Source organism: Mixophyes fleayi, chromosome 6 (assembly GCF_038048845.1).
Source record: "Mixophyes fleayi isolate aMixFle1 chromosome 6, aMixFle1.hap1, whole genome shotgun sequence".
In the NCBI taxonomy this organism is placed as follows: Eukaryota; Metazoa; Chordata; class Amphibia; order Anura; family Limnodynastidae; genus Mixophyes; species Mixophyes fleayi.
The window spans coordinates 116,915,521-116,933,430 of record NC_134407.1 but is presented as its reverse complement, the minus strand read 5'-3'; the positions used below and the strand labels follow the sequence as shown (position 1 = coordinate 116,933,430).

The 17,910-nt window shown below is 43.2% G+C and overlaps 1 protein-coding gene across 1 annotated transcript in view; it reads right to left on the bottom strand.

Moving 5' to 3' along the window:
- Positions 1 to 17,910, bottom strand: part of TMEM72 (transmembrane protein 72) — a 105,689-nt gene that overhangs the window by 21,948 nt on the left and 65,831 nt on the right. Inside the window, exon 2 of the mRNA XM_075215276.1 lies at positions 4,047 to 4,113. Within this exon, the coding sequence (XP_075071377.1) occupies positions 4,047 to 4,113 (67 nt within the window). The remainder of the gene's footprint in view (positions 1 to 4,046; positions 4,114 to 17,910) is intronic.

The window sequence follows — 17,910 nt, the reverse complement described above, 5'->3', positions numbered from 1 at the left end:
TGAAGGGGCGGGGGCCCAAACCAATATCTTGCCTAGGGCCCCATGAGGTGTAAATCCGACTCTGATAGATATATATATCATGCATTTGCAAATATGTGTAGCAGAATTCTTTCAGTAAAGTGCTAGCCACACCCCCACATTAGGTTGGCCACACCCCCTGTCTTGCCCAGGGCACTGAAATGTCTAGTTACGGCACTGTCAGTGAGAAACATAGTGTAAGGCAAACATATATTATTATTAGCCTGTATTTATAAGGTGCCATAAGGTATCCGCAGCGCCGTACATAATACAAACAGTAGACCATACAGAACAGAACAGTAAATGAGTAAAACCAAGACTCCAATAATCCAAAGATAGCAAGTACAATCATTGGCCAATCGCAGGGAACAGTTGGGAGTGTGAATGGAGGAGGATGGAGATATGAGGCAATGGAGTGGAAGAGGGCCTTGTAGGTGAGGGTAAGGAGTTTGAAATGGATTCTGTAGGGGAAAGGCAAAGGAAGAGTGTCGTGAAAGGATGATAACTTTCGCAGTTGTGTTGAGTATTGAATGAAGGTTACAGTAATCAAGAAGGAAAATGATGAGTGCGCGTTTAATGGTTTTGGCAGCATCTGGAGAGAGGAAGGGCCGGATTCAGGTGATGGTGTATAGGCAATAGAAAATAATGACAGCAAATAGCCAACTGTACATACGTGGGAATTGCATTACACTTGCTTGAACAGAGACAAAAACATTGACATCAAAATAATAAACAGCACCTGCTGGGGGGGTATTTTAAGATAAATTATATTCACATTGGTGTTTTTTTAATTATTTTGATGTTACCACTTGCTTCAGCTCAGCAAGTTAAACACAATGCTAACATTTAATATCATGGTGAGGTTCCTACCTGTGCAAATGTATAAGCAGCTCTACAACAATAATATACACTACCAGGTATATAGTTTCTACTTACTAAATTAAACTTAGCAACAGTTAGATAATTACACATAGTAATACAGAAATTATTGCCGTAAATAAGCTTAACTGGACTGTCATCAGAGGGCATTTACTTTTTAAGGTAAATTTGTCTAGGGTCTGTGTACATTATTTAGTATTCAAAATTGATGATCCTAGATGTGCAACTGAAGATGGAAGTTGACGGAGATAGTATAACCTGTAGCCAACCAAGTAATCAAAATGTTCACATCTTGTAGGAAGCATTTGTACCTGTCCATGCTTGTGATTGTATAAGTGAAAGCAGGGCCAATATCACCATCACTATTATCTATATATCAGCTATTTATATAGCCCACTAATTACGCAGTGCTCTACAGAGAACTCACTTACATCATTCCCTGCCCCATTGCAAATTGCAGTCTAAATTCCCTAACACACACACACGTCAATTTTTGATAACGGCCAATTAACCTACTAGTATGTTTTTGGAGTGTGAGAGGAAACGCACGCAAACATGGGGAGAACATACAGGGCCTAATTCATTAAGGAAAGTTAAGCAAGAAATTGAATAAGTTTTCTTACTCAAATTTTCTGGACAAAACCATTTTGCTGTACAAGGGGTGCAAATTAGTTTATTATTTTGCACATAAGGAAAATACTGGCTGTTTTTTCATGTAGCACACAAATACTTAATAGCTTATTTATACATTGAAATTTAAAGTTGATCTAGGAAAAAATGCTAGCATTTTCCTTATGTCCAAAATAAAAAACTACTATGTAACTACATTGTAACATGGTTTTGTCCAGCAAAAAGCTTAAGTAAAAAAATTAGCACTTTCCTTGAGGAATCAGCCCCACAAGCTTCACACAGATAAGGCCATGGTTGAGAATCAAACTCCTGACCACAATACTGTGAGGCAGAAGTGCTAACCACTAAGCTACCAGGCTACCCATATTATTATTGTGCACGCACTTAACAGAGGGCAGCTGGAATACAAGAGGCCATTGTGTGCAAGAAAATAGATACATATTACACACTTCATTTTAGATCTTATATAAATTTACTTTTATGGATACTTTAAATTGACATTGTCTTTGCCGGGACAAAACTAGTGTACATTACTGTGTTGACCAGTGGATTGTGGTGGTAGTTATGATTAGTGATTATAGATATTGGTTCACAATATGCTGGCTGTACATAAAGAGAAGTTTAAGCAATTTTTCTGTTGCATGAGGAAAAATCAGACAAACTTGATATGAATTTGGTAAATTTTCCAAATATCTTGTCCAACATTTGCAGAGTCAAAAAGTAAAAACTCATCTAAACCAAATATATGAACATAGTGATTATTTGGTCAATTCCTTAATGCAAAATCTTACTTATGATATTAGTAAAACATAATCTTTGTAGTATAGACTGAACTTGGCACATGTCCTTTGAATATAGCATACATTTTTTTAAAACTTTAATTGAATGATTAAAACAAACAATTTAACCAAGTAGACCAGAGCTCTTCTTGACAATGATAGTATCAGTCTTAGGACTTCTAGAGGACCTAAAACTAGATTTGTGTCATCACTCAGCATTTTACTTGTTTGGGTTCTTACTTTGGGCAGGAAGCCTAGTCTATAGTACAAACCTACGTATATTGGCCCAATCACCATTTATTCACTGATCTCTGTATTAGTCCATATAGCTGTCAGGACATAGACAGAATCTGCTAAACCCTATTGTGATTGGGTGGCTGATGAGCACTGTTACTAATGCTGACCTCTGTAACCAGGAAACAGATCAGATCCCTGCATTCAAAGATACAGCACATTGTATTCTGTGATGTCAACTACACTCACTACAGAGTGACAGAAGGAAATGCCTTTTGAAATTGGCCTCTACTGCTCAAGACCGTGGAGGCTGGCCCGGGGGAAATGCAAGTCTTGCCAACCTGCCTCTGAAACACAACACAGCTTGACTTTGAGGTCCATAGTCAGCTATTGGAAATACACATCACAAATTAATTTAGGTTTGACGTCATGTGTCTATTTGTGCACATATGTGCTCGTTTTTATGGGATTGGCACACATTTTCATGTCAGACTGCAGCCTCTGCGATTGGGGAGACAAAAAGCTTTAATCTGCTGACTCATTTAAGGGGGATTACTGGCTTACAAGCAGGCTTCAGAGAATTTCCTCACATGGTAGAATTCAGGTGTCGGCCTATACTTTAACTGAGAGGTGTTTACACCACTTTATATGAAAGGTGCATTAATAGACACATTTCTACAATGTAATAGAAATATTGAAATGTGCCATAGTGGCACATAATAAATGCAGTCTCAATGTCCTCTGTTATTTATTTGAAATATTACTGAAGATCCTCCATGCAGGAGAAAAAAATAAACATTTAAAATGGATGAACGCCATGTACCTAAATTGTTTAAAGGCGGAATGAGATGACTTTTTTTTAGCCTATCCATCGTGTGCATTTCCATATGGATGTGTAAACATATATAAGGTCACGCAGAGTGTCTTTACAGGGCAATTCCAGAAAGTGGAATGTGGGCAAGCACATTGTTATATTTTGGGCAAAATAAGTGCATTTATGCAAAATTATTTTCACTGTGCACACGTGGATTTTGCAGTTTGTCAATAGCACTTATCATCGTTACCAGAACATTTATTATTACAAACAAATCCCATAACATTTCCAGTTACAGGTCCACTTTAACAAATGGAGCTGGTGCTTAATAACTTCTTGTTAGTGATAAAAATGTACAATTCATTCAGGAATTCAAAATCATCATTGTTTATTTGTAAGGTGCCACAAATTACTACTGCACACACAAATGTGTCCATTGAAAAGTAGCAAACCCTAGAATATGTAGTAATTTGGATGAGATACACACATACATATATATATATATATATATATATATATATATTATTATATAATGACTTGTACATTATGGTGTGGTGTAGTGTAGTCTAGAGCGCATTAAAGTGTGAGGAGGAGACGCTGAGACCATAGAGATCAGCGTCACCTACATTACCATGCACTTTACATTCAGTCAAAGTGTGAATGAGCTCTTAAGGTGCACATTCAATACTCACAATAAATAATAGGCCAGGCTCGGAAATTGTCCTTGCTGCAGAGTTTCAATACCAACTCCAATTAGCACTGTAGGATGAATAGAAAGAGACACAAAATTAAAATTTGCATTAAGGATGGAGCAATTCGAAAAACAGCTGTAATGTTATGCCAACAAATGCAGTGGTGTAATATAGCAAATTCTGAACAGCCTCCTTTAATCAGATGGAAAATATAAACAAGAAATAACATAATTTACCTTTAATGCCTGATTACTTTATATTTCTTTCCATTAATTCATGCAGTATCTCATTACAGACATGAGATGGCAGTAAACGACTGTATAAAAGTAGTTTCTTAAACTGGTATTGCAGAAGACTGTAAAATCCTTCTGGCTTAGTCACCTATGACCCCTGGTAACACCATCACCTAACCTCTTTAAATCCACATGTGATTTTATCCAGTGTTAAGTACTCATGGAATTTAGGGTGGTGAAGGTTTGTGTCAGGTTAATACTAAAATGCTTTGATGCCTAGTGAATGGTCAATACAGATATTGCTTAATGCAGCTAAACTTTGTCCATGTCAGATACGTTTCAGTTAATTTGCTATCTACTGGTATAGAAGTGGTTAACTTCAAATTTGCAACACACTGTTATTAGAGATAGATTAATACAGCATGGTTATGAACTGTATCTCTAGCAAGAATTTTTGTACCTGTTTCTTTAAAATTATCATTTACACAAAACCAATTCCACAGCATAGTGTTTCAGACAAGTGTTTTCAATATTTGTCCATACACTATAATAGACAGTTATGGTGTTTGAAGGCATTTAATGCACACTATCTTAGGCAGCATGCAGGGACTGATCTGAATGACAATACACTTTTGCTGTATTATAACTAGAGATGAGCGCACTCTGATTTCCTGAATCCGAGCCCACCCGAACGTTGCCGATCCGAGTCGGATCCGAGACAGGTATTGGCGCCAAATGAAAAATTGAAACCGAGGATCGGAGTCATAATCCCGCTGTCGGATCTCGCGATACTCGGAACCTATAAATTCCCACTAGTCGCCGCCATCTTCACTCGGGCATTGATCAGGGTAGAGGGAGGGTGTGTTAGGTGGTCCTCTGTTCTGGTAGATCTTGTGCTGTGCTGTTTAGTTCTGTGCTGTGCTGTGCTGTGTTCTGCATAATCAGTCCAGTGGTGCTGTGTGCTGTCCTCTGTCAATTTTGAGTTCAGTGGTGCTGCTGGGTCCTGTGTGCTGTGTCCTGTTCAGTCCAGTGGTCCTGTGTCCCATGCTCTGTGCTTCTAAGGGCATAGTTATTTCCCCAATATTCCCAAGTGTTTAAAATTTTTTAAAAAAGTTATAAAAAAAAATACCAAAAAAATTTTTTTAGAAATAATTAATTACAACAAAATTTGCAAAACCAATCCTGCAGTATAAGCCCATTGGTACTGCAATATTACCAAGTTCACACATTCTGCAGTATCTTGTGCTACATAATATGGAGAGCAAAAATTTGGAGGATAAAGTAGGGAAAGATCAAGACCCACTTCCTCCTAATGCTGAAGCTGCTGCCACTAGTCATGACATAGACGATGAAATGCCATCAACGTTGTCTTCCAAGCCCGATGCCCAATCTCCTAGTACAGGGCATGTAAAATCCAAAAAGCCCAAGTTCTCAAAAAAAAGCAAAAAGAGAAACTTAAAATCATCTGAGGAGAAACGTAAAGTTGGCAATATGCCATTTACGACACGTAGCGGCAAGGAACGGCTTAGGCCCTGGCCCGTGTTCATGACTAGTGGTCCATCTTTACCCAAGGACCTTAGCCCTCCTCCTCCTTCCCCCCCCTACAAAAAATTGAAGAGAGTTATGCTGTCAGCAACAAAACAGCAAACAACTCTGCCTTCTAAAGAGACATTATCACAAATCTAAAAGGCGAGTCCAAGGGTGTTGGTGGTTGTCAAGCCTGACCTTCCCATCACTGTACGGGAAGAGGTGGCTCGGGAGGAGGCTATTGATGATGTAGCTGGTGCTGTGGAGGAACTTGATGATAAGGATGGTGATGTGGTTATTGTAAATGAGGCACCAGGGGGGGAAACAGCTGATGTCCATGGGATGAAAAAGCCCATCGTCATGCCTGGTCAGAAGACCAAAATATGCAACTCTTCGGTCTGGAGTTATTTTTATCCAAATCCGGACAACCAATGTATGGCCATATGTAGCTTATGTAAAGCTCAAATAAGCAGGGGTAAGGATCTTGCCCACCTTGGGACATAATCCCTTATACGTCACCTGAATAACCTTCATAGTTCAGTGGTTAGTTCAGGAACTGGGGCTAGGACCATCATTGGTACAGGGACACCTAAATCCCGTGGTCCAGTTGGATACACACCAGCAACACCCTCCTCGTCAACTTCCTCCATGATCTCCATCAGATTCAGTCCTGCAGCCCAAGTCAGCAGCCAGACTGAGTCCTCATCAATACGGGATTCATCCGAGGAATCCTGCAGCAGTACGCCTACTACTGCCACTGCTGCTGTTGCTGCTGTTAGTCGGTCATCTTCCCAGAGGGGAAGTCGTAAGACCGCTAAGTCTTTCACAAAACAATTGACCGTCCAACAGTCGTTTGCCATGACCACAAAATACGATAGTAGTCACCCTATTGCAAAGCGTATAACTGTGGCTGTAACTGCAATGTTGGTGTTAGACGTGCGCCCGGTGTCCGCCATCAGTGGAGTGGGATTTAGAGGGTTGATGGAGGTATTGTGTCCCCGGTACCAAATCCCGTCGAGATTCCACTTCACTAGGCAGGCGATACCAAAAATGTACAGAGAAGTACGATCAAGTGTCCTCAGTGCTCTGAAAAATGCGGTTGTACCCACTGTCCACTTAACCACGGACATGTGGACAAGTGGTTCTGGGCAAACGAAGGACTATATGACTGTGACAGCCCATTGGGTAGATGCATCGCCTTCCGCAGCAACAGCAACAGCTGCATCAGTAGCAGCATCTACAAAATGGCTGCTCGTGCAAAGGCAGGCAACATTGTGTATTACAGGCTTTAATAAGAAGCACAACGCTGACAACATATTAGAGAAACTGAGGGAAATTATCTCCCAGTGGCTTACCCCACTTAGACTCTCATGGGGATTTGTGGTGTCAGACAATGCCAGTAACATTGTGCGGGCATTAAATATTGGCAATTTCCAGCACGTCCAATGTTTTGCACACACCATTAATTTGGTGGTGCAGCATTACCTCAAGAGTCACAGGGGTGTGCAGGAGATGCTTGCGGTGGCGCGCAAAATTGCTGGACACTTTTGGCATTCAGCCAGTGCCTACCGCAGACTAGAGGCACATCAAAAAAGCATGAACCTGCCCTGCCATCACCTCAAACAAGAGGTTGTGACGCGCTGGAACTCCACCCTCTATATTCTGCAGAGGATGGAGGAGCAGCAAAAGGCCATTCAGGCCTACACAGCCACCTACGACATAGGCAAAGGAGTGGGGATGCGCCTGAGTCAAGCGCAGTGGAGACTGATTTCCATGTTGTGCAAGGTTCTCCAGCCGTTTGAACTTGCCACACGAGAAGTCAGTTCCGACACTGCCAGCTTGAGTCAGGTCATTCCCCTGATCAGGCTGTTGCAGAAGCAGCTGGAGAAAGTGAGGGAGGAGCTGGTAAACCATTGCGATTACACCAAGTATGTAGCTCTTGTGGATGTAGCCCTTCGTACGCTTTGCCAGGATCCGAGGGTGGTCACTCTTTTAAAGTCAGAGGAATACATTCTGGCCACCGTGCTCGATCCTCGGTTTAAAGCGTATGTTGTGTCTCTGTTTCCGTCGGACACAAGTCTACAGCGGTGCAAAGACCTGCTGGTCAGGAGATTGTCCTCTGAAGAGGACCGTGACATGCCAACAGCTCCACCCTCATTTTCTTCCACATCTATGGCTGCGAGGAAAAAGCTCAGTTTTCCTGAAAGAGCCGCTAGCGGGAATGCTGATAACATCTGGTCCGGACTGAAGGACCTGCCAACCATTGCAGACATGTCTACTGTCGCTGCATTGGATGCTGTCACAATTGAAAAAATGGTGGAGGATTATTTTGCTGACACCATCCAAATAGACATGTCAGACAGTCCATATTGTTACTGGCAGGAAAAAAAGGCAGTTTGGAAGCCCCTGTACAAACTGGCTCTATTTTACCTGAGTTGTCCACCCTCCAGTGTGTACTCGGAAAGAGTTTTTAGTGCAGCGGGGAACCTGGTCAGTGAGCGGAGAAGGAGGTTGCTTCCTCACAACGTTGAAAAAATGATGTTTATAAAAATGAATAATCAATTCCTCAATGAAGTACAGCACTGCCCTCCAGATAGTACAGAGGGACCTGTGGTTGTGGAGTCCAGCGAGGACGAATTGATAATGTGTGAGGAGGAGGAAGTACACACTGTAGGGGGATAGGAATCAGAGGTGGAGGATGAGGACGACATCTTTCCTCAGTAGAGCCTATTTAGTTTGTACAGGGAGAGATGAATTGTTTTTTGGTGTGGGGGCCCAAACAAACCAATCATTTCAGCCACAGTTGTTTGGTAGGCCCTGTCGCTGAAATGATTGGTTTGTTAAAGTGTGTATGTCCTATTTCAACAACATCAGGGTGGGTGGGAGGGCCCAAGGACAATTCCATCTTACAACTATTTTTTTGGCATTATGTGACCATTCAACAGTCGTTTGCCATGTTCAAAAAGTAAAAGAAAATGTCAACAAATATAAAAATTTAATCAAAAGTTACATGCCCTGTCATTATTTAAAACAAGAGGGTTTGACGTGCTAGAATTAGTGTAGTGTTAATATGTTATAAACACTACACTTGGAACTTGGAGGAGGTATTATGGCCCCGGTATCAAATTTAGTACCGGGGCCACCCCACTACGCAGTCCAGATTTTTTTTTTTTGGGAATTCAGAGCCGTGGAGGGTTTTTTATTAATTATATTGTGGTGACCCACTCCTCTACGCAGTCCAGGTACATTTTTTGGTGCGATTAAGACCAGAGTATGGTTTTCTTATTATATTGTGGTGACCCACTCCTCTACGCAGTCCAGGTACATTTTTTGGTGCGATTAAGACCAGTTGATGGTTTTCTTATTATATTGTGGTGACCCACTCCTCTACGCAGTCCAGGTACATTTTTTGGTGCGATTAAGACCAGTTGATGGTTTTCTTATTATATTGTGGTGACCACTCCTCTACGCAGTCCAGATATATTTATTGGTGCGAATCATACAAGTTCAGGGTTTTTAAACTATATTGTGGTGACCCACTCCTCTACGCAGTCCAGGTACATTTTTTGGTGCGATTAAGACCAGTTGATGGTTTTCTTATTATATTGTGGTGACCCACTCCTCTACGCAGTCCAGGTACATTTTTTGGTGCGATTAAGACCAGTTGATGGTTTTCTTATTATATTGTGGTGACCCACTCCTCTACGCAGTCCAGGTACATTTTTTGGTGCGATTAAGACCAGTTGATGGTTTTCTTATTATATTGTGGGGACCAATCCTCTATGCAGTCCAGAAAGATACCTCGTTGCAATGTTTTGGACTAATAACTATATTGTGAGGTGTTCAGAATACACTGTAAATTAGTGGAAATGCTTGTTATTGATTGTTATTGTGGTTAATAATAGCGTAGGAGTGAAAATAAGCCCAAAAACTTGATTTTTGAACTTTTTATGCTTTTTTCAAAAAAAATCCGAATCCAAAACCTTAAATCCGAACCAAAACCTTTCGTCAGGTGTTTTACGAAACATATCCGAACCCAAAACATCACGAAAATCCGAATCCAAAACACAAAACACGAGACACCAAAAGTCGCCGGTGCACATCCCTAATTAGAACCATGTCAAGTTGGTGCTGCTCTACTAAATGCCCATCCAGAAATTTACCACTTCTGATATATAGATGCAGCAGTGCTTTATTGATGTGTTCCAGAAAATTTTGTCAAACATTGGCAAGTATGTAAAATAAGTTTTATGCCTAAACATTAGTGGCGAGGCAAGATGTTTTAGCAACCAAGGAAAGGATGATAAAAATGTGCTACTAACCCTCTCCTTGACAAGAGAGACAATTTACCTTTCTTACCAATATTACTTATTACCAAATGGTGCCTTCATGCACAAGACCAACAGCCAATAACCCACACAGCATTCCAAAACAATTATTCCCACACAGTATATCAGAACAGTAGCCTCTGAGACCTTTCCTGTAGCATGCAGTACTAACAATTTGCTCTGGTGGAAAATACAGCCTCAATTCACTGGTGGCTTGTATAAAATATGAAACTAGTATCTAGCATAGTATGCAGAATCCACATGCCTTAGACTGATGATTAGCATACAATACAGAAGTCTTTGCTTGGTGACTAGTATACAATGCAGGACTTTTATTCTTGTGATTAGTCTACAATACAGAAAACTTTGATGGTTAGCATATAATAAAGAGTCCATTCCTTGGTAATGAATAGGAGATTAAGAACTCTGGTGAATAGTATGCTATACATATCACATTACCTGTTGGCTAGTATACATTACAAAACCCATTGAAAATGTAGTGTGCATATTTTTTCATGACCAGTGTACAATAGAGCCCATTCCCTGGTGACCCAATGTACAATAGAACATATTCACTGGTGGCTCAGTTATTAATAGAACCTATTATCTGGTGGCCCATTGTAAATAGAGCCTATTCCCTGGTGGCAGCCTCCAGGCAGCGGAAGTCCTTGAACAGCTTTAGTGTTCCAGCTGGGTCAAAGATCTGCTACCAACCTGCTGACTGATAGCAGCTCTGGTTACTCTCCCACACCGAAGTCCTTAGTTCAGTGCAAGGCAAGAAACCAGTGATCAGTTTCTATTTTGTGCTGACCTCCACAACTTGAGTTCAGTGTAGGAGAGAAAACGTGATTTATACTTACGATAAATCTTTTTCTCGGAGTCCATCGGGGGGACACTGCTTAACCATGGGGTTGAGTCGGGGGGAGGAGTCTGGCACCCAAAGAGTTAACTTTTTTCAGCTGACAGCATATCACCCCTGCCAATTCCCCACATACCTCAGTTTGATTACCAAAGCCCTAGGACGATAGGCCAATCAACCAAGACACACCACTCAACAGAGGGGGGAGTGGAGATAAAAGAAAACAACGAAAAGACGGGGGGGACCGCAGTGTCCCCCAGATGGACTCAGAGAAAAAGATTTATCGTAAGTATAAATCCCGTTTTCTCTTACATCCATCTGGAGGACCCTGCTTAACCATGGGGACTTACTAAAGCTATCCCTCTGAAGGGTGGGACCGCTCTGATCTCCTTGCACGTAGAACACTACGGCCAAAGGAGGCGTCCCCAGACGCAAATATATTAAATTGGTAGAATTTTGTAAAGGTACGGACCGAGGACCAGGTGGCTGCCCTGCACAGCTGGTCCGCCGTGGCTCCATTACGAGCCGCCCAAGATGCCCCAACCGACCGGGTAGAATGGGCAACAATGCGCTTCGGCACAGGGAGATTAATACGGACATAAGCCTCCCTGATAGTCAGGGTAAGCCATCTGGCAATAGTTTGCGTAGATGCTGGCCATCCCTGATTGGAAAAGTCAAATAATACAAATAGAGAATCTGTCTTACGTATCTTTGCAGATCTCTTAACATATATACGTAATGCCCTCACTATGTCCAAATATTTATTTGTCTTTGTTCCAGGAGTCTGAGGCTCCTCTCTGAACACTGGAACAACTATATCCTGATTAATATGGAAACCTGAGACCACCTTAGGGAGAAAAGACGGAACAGTCCTTAAAACTGCTCTATCCTCATGAAAAACCAGATAAGGTTCTTTGCAGGATAAAGCTCCCAGCTCCGAGACCCTTTTGGCCAAGGCGATAGCAAGCAGGAAGACTGTCTTCCATGTCAAGAACCGCCACTCTGCTGAGAGTAGAGGTTCAAAGGGAGGCTCCTGCAACATGCTAAGGACCAGATTAAGATCCCAAGGTTCCGCAGGATGCACGTAGGGCGGCTGGCTGTGAAGCACTCCCTGTAGAAAAGTCTTAACATCCGGAAGCTCCGCCAGCCGTCTGTGGAAATACACTGACAAAGCAAATACCTGAACCTTTAAGGTTCCAAGTTTACGCCCCGCCTCTAAACCACACTGTAAGAAGGCGAGAAATCTAGCCAGACCAAAGGTTTTAGAATTGTAAGACTTCTTCTTACACCACTTTATATCTATATGCCAGATATGATGGTAAATTCTGGCTGAAACCGGCTTCCTGGCATTCAGGAGAGTGCCTATTACACCCCCCGAGAAACCTCTCGCTCTCCACAGACTGGATTCTAAGGCTCTGCCATTAAATTCAGCTGGTTCAGCCTCTGACGCAAGAACTGTCCCAGGGTCAGCAGATCTCTTCACAGCCTTACTGGCAGTACCAGAAAGACTGGACGATCTCCCGGACTGACTCTCCACGGGACCCTGTGGGGCAGGCTTTACCTGCAGCCCCAAGGCCTTGCTAGGACGTCCCCTACCAGTGGATACCTTGTTCTTGCGCAGAACTCTGGGACCTTCCTGTCTTTTGTTCATTTTTTTGTCCAGCAACCACCTGCTGAGGACTTACCTCCTCCACTGGTACCTCGAACACGGGAATGCTCTTATGGGGTGGAACCCTGCACAGGGTAAGGTCGCGAAAGATGTCACCATCACCACCATTTCCCAGCAGCTTCAAAGACCTGGCTACTGACAGCCTCTTGTCTGACAGGATCCTGCCTGTCCACTCCATCTAGGACCTCAACTTGTCCTGTGGAGACAACATTCTGTTCCGTACTAAGTCCCTCATTAGTCTCAAGAACCTCATTCTTAGACAAGGGATTCTCTGTGACCCTTTCATACTCCAGAAGTTCGGTCAAAGACTGAACGACCCGTCTGACCCCGAATGGGTGTGACTAAAACCTTTTCCCTCACTGGAAATTCTAACCCTGTATAGCTTTGTTTAAACGAAGCAAATCGACAGCCCTGAGCTCTTTCTGATTTGACAGAAGCCAGCGAGGTAACCAAAACCTGAGATGAGCTGGCCCCATGAATTCTATCACGCTATTCTGGACCTACTCGTCTACCGAGGACTTTGTCTACTGCTGGGCAAACCCAAGCAGCCGTCCTCCCACCCCAACTTCTGTAACCAGAGGCGGGTGGTAGTCATGCTGCTGGACTATCCGGCAGCTTGGCGGAAAAAGCTCTCCGCGCCGCAGGGGCAAAGGATGACCTTCCTCTACGGGACTGTCTCCTGGATTCCACGGCCCCTGGATTGGTAGTCTGGCCTCTGCCAGACCCGCCCCCGTAAAAAGGCTGTCTGAAAGAACTAAACCTAGGCCTAGCCCTAGGTCTTGGAGTATTTACAGGCAAGGACGTCTTCTTGCCCCCTGAAACCTGTAAAATCCAAGAGTCTAGTTCTGGACCGAATAGCATCCCACCCGTATATATGGGATGGATTCTAATGATCCTTTAGAATCCGCATTCCAAGTCCTTAACCATAACGCCCTTCTAGCTACTACAGCTGTAGCTGAAATAGACGAAGCTATGGAGGCCGAATTATGGGCCGCTTCATATACATAGCCTGCTGTCTCCCTTAGCTGCATGGCCAGAGGCAGTAAATCTGAATCCTGCAAGGCAGACTCTAACTGCCCTGCCCAGGCTTCCATAGCCCTAGCTACCCAGGTAGAGGACAATGCTGGCCTGAGGCTAGTACCGGCGGCCAAGTAGACCGTCTTCAGCAGGGATTCTAATTTTTTGTCAGTCGCGTCCTGTAAGACCGCTGACCCAGGTACAGGTAGTGTAGTCTGACGAACCAATCTCGCCACAGGTGCATCCACCTTCGCCACCTGTTCCCAACGGGTCATATCCTCCTCCTGAAGGGGATACAACACGCCAAACTTCTTTGGCATAGAGAACCTCTTATCTTGATATTTCCAAGAGGCCTCCACAATATCCCTCAACTCAGCTGAGGGAGGGAACCTGACCACCTGCTTAGAAGCTTTCTTAAAGAGAGAGCGGTCCAAGGACTACGTCTCCTCTACTTCAACAAACCCCAGGGTCTGACAAACTGCTTTTACCAGATCGTCCATATCCTGGTGCCTAGAGTTTCCTTCTGACTCTATAATGGACACATCTGAATTGTCCAACAATTCCCCCTCCTCCTCTGAGAAACTCTCAGAGTCTGACACTGACTACGTTTGTGTCTGGGGTTCTCCAGTAGATGGGTAAGCCGGTCCAGGCCTTTAGCCACCACTGACCAACCCACCTCTCCTATCTGGGAAACCCCGGGAGGGTTGGGGAGGGATTTAAACCAACCCCTGGGGAAAATGACTCATATGTCATTCTTACTGTTATACCCTGAGAAGCCACAGATGTAGATGGGATCTCAACTGGTTTAGAGAACAGATTTACAAGGGTATTAACTCCCTGTGTTAAGGTAGCCACCCACTAAGGAGGATCTACCATTATGGTGGAGGTGTCTATAGGCTGTTTCACAGGAGCCACAGTGCAGGCCGCACAGAGCTCCCCCTGATCCAGCCATTCACTTGTTAATTTAACAGTACACTTTGATCAGACATTAGACTGAGTGGCCCTGGGGACCGATGCCCCCCTGCCCCCTGGCCCAGCCCGCCCCTGTAATTAGTGTTGTCATTTGCTAATGATCCCTATTTTAAGACTACAATGGAATAGAAGCTGGAATTAAAATATGTAGAGAATGCCCCTGGTTCCTGTGATTTGTCAAGAACTGACAGTGCTATTATTAAAAAGCAATGAACCTATGCTGTATGCACTTGTATAATTTTGTGTTATTGAGTGAGTGTTATATTACCAGCCTAAGAAAAGTGTACTCGCCTCAATGTTTATTTATAAAGTTGTGGAAGAAATGTCACTCAGGTTTAGATTCTCATTTACAAACTGGAAAAAATGTGCTCCCTGGTACAGTGGCTCATTAATGCAAATATCTAATCAGTCAATTATGAGTCAGCAACTTAAAGCATTAAAGCATGCAGACATGATCAGGGCCTGATCAGCCAACAGGCTGACCAGGCAGCAGCCTGGGGCGCTGGGTCGGGGGGGGGGGATGGGGGCGCAGCAGCGCTGGGTAATAAAAATATTTTTTATTTTTTTTAAAGATTTTTTAATTTATTTTTTTTTCCGTTCAAACCCCGCCCGCCCGCTTGCGAAAATCTTTCCTAACGGGGTCCCGGGTCCGCCTGTGGTGTATGGAGTCCGCCTATGACTCCATACTCAGGCCATAGTATATGTTGAAAAGGGGCTGTCATCTGCTGCCATCACTGCGGCCGCGGTGCGCTGTTCAGTGTGGTCACGTGAGATGTTAACATCTCACGAGACCACACTAATCAGACACACCGCACCTGCAGTGAAAGAAAAGGACAAACACCGCCGGACGACGGAGAACAACAGAGGAGCATTTCACAGGAGGCAGGTAAGGTACTTTGACTCAATGGCTGCCCGGGGAGCATTTTGATCAATAATATGGGGGGGAGCAGGAGAGCATTTTGATCTATAATATGGGGGGGGGGAGCAGGAGAGCATTTTGATCTATAATATGGGGGGGGAGCAGGAGAGCATTTTCATCTATAAAATGGGGGGGGGGGCAGGAGAGCATTTTGATCTATAATATGGGAGAGGGGAGCAGGAGAGCATTTTGATCTATAATATGGGGGAGGGAGTAGGAGAGCATTTTGATCTATAATATGGGGGGGAGCAGGAGAGCATTTTGATCTTTAATATGGGGGGGAGCAGGAGAGCATTATGATCTATAATATGGGGGGGGAGCAGGAGAGCATTTTGATCTATAATATGGGGGGGAGCAGGAGAGTATTTTGATCTATAATACGGGGGGGGAGCAGGAGAGCATTTTGATCTATAATATGGGGGGGTGCAGGAGAGCATTTTGATCTATAATATGGGGGATGAGAACCTGGCATTTTCTGGCACAATGGGGGGGGACTGGAGCTGGCAGCATTGAAGGATTATCATATTTTAAGGCACAAATAATTAATGGCGGGGCAGTGGCACAGATCATGACGCAGGGGGGGGGGTAAGCTGCAGGGGGATAAATATTTTTCTCTATATGGGGCCAGAGGTGCGATCATGACTCGGGGGGGGGGGGGGGGGGAATAAGCTGCAGGAGGCCTAAAAATTATAAATTGGCCAAGGGCTGGGGGGTTAATTAACTGACTGTCAGTGGTTGGTAGATGTTAATAAAAGATATGAAAATTATTTATAATCATATACTATCTATATATGCCTGTACTAAGGGGTTGTTTTATCTGGTCATAATGGAGTGTTGTGTTTGAATCATTCAGGGTTTGTTAACATTTTGCATTTTTGCACATTTTAAGTACAGGACCCCAATGTTCCAGAAGCCAAATGACAACAACACTTCAAGAACAAGAGAGGACATCAGGTAGTCTACACTGCAAGATCAGGTAAGAGAGAACAGCGCATCCTGTTTAACTTTGAATGTGGATTTTTACTTTAGTGACATTATAATATGTTTTCAAACTAATGTGGGCCTGATTCATGAATGTAAGTAATTAAAAAAAAATAAGTGAGTTTTCACCTGGACAAAACAATGTCACAATGCAAGGGATGCATATTAGTTTATTATTTTGCACATAAGGTAAATACTGGCTGTTTTTTCATGTAGCACACAAATACTTGATAGCTTTATGTTTACACTGCAATTTAAAGTTGATCTAGGACATGCACTACCCCAACTATAAACCTGTCCCCACATTTTAATTTACATCCCTCTCCAATGCAACATGGTTTTGCCCATGTGCAAAGTTACAATTTTTTGGGATTTCCTTTCCTTAATGAATCAGGGCCTGTGTGTTTTTATGTATTAAGTAATACTTTACAATTTTGTGCATATATATATAGAAATATAGGTATTGGTTCGGACAGGGGGCGGGAGGCGCGCGCGGGGGGGGAGGGGGCGGCAACCAGTGTGTTTGCCTGGGGCGGCTGGAACCCTTAATCAGGCCCTGGACATGATCAAGGGGTTCAGCCCAAATGAGATGTGATGTAAGTGACTTGTGGAATGATTGTTGGTGTCAGACGGAGTGGTTTGAGTATCTCAGAAACAACTCATCTTCTCCAATCTCTAGAGTTTATAGAGAATGTTGCACAAAATAAAAAACGAAAAAACACATCCAGCAGCAGTTCTGTGGGTGAAAATGCCATATTAATGAGAGGTTAAAGGGAACGGTTCAAACTAACAGGAAGGCGACAGTAACTCAAATAATAATGAGTTACAACAGTGGTATGCAGGAGAGCATCACTGAACGCACAGCACATAGCACCTTGAAGTGTATAGGCTACAGCAGCAGAGGAACACAATGAGTTCCACTCCTGTCAGCTAAGAATTACAAATTGAGGCTACAGTGGGCACAGGCTCACCAAAACTGGACAGTTGAAGATTAAAAAAATGTTGCCTGGGCTGTTGAATCTCGATTTCTGCTGTGACATTTACATGGTAGGGACCGAATTTGGTGTAAAACAATATGAATCAATGGATTCGTCCTGCCTTGTGTCAAATGAGCATGCTGGTAGTGGTGTTGTAGTGGTGTGGGGAATGTTTTTTTGGCACACTTATCAGAGTTATCCCATTATGGCCACAGGCTAACCATTTTCTAAAGGCTACTTCCAGTAGGATAACATGCCATGCCACAAAGCACACATTATCTTAAACTACCTGCTGAATCCATGCCACAATTATTTCAAGCTGTTCTGGGTGTTGGGTGATTTTCTTACCCAGTCAAAGACATAGAAAGGTATACCTGATAAA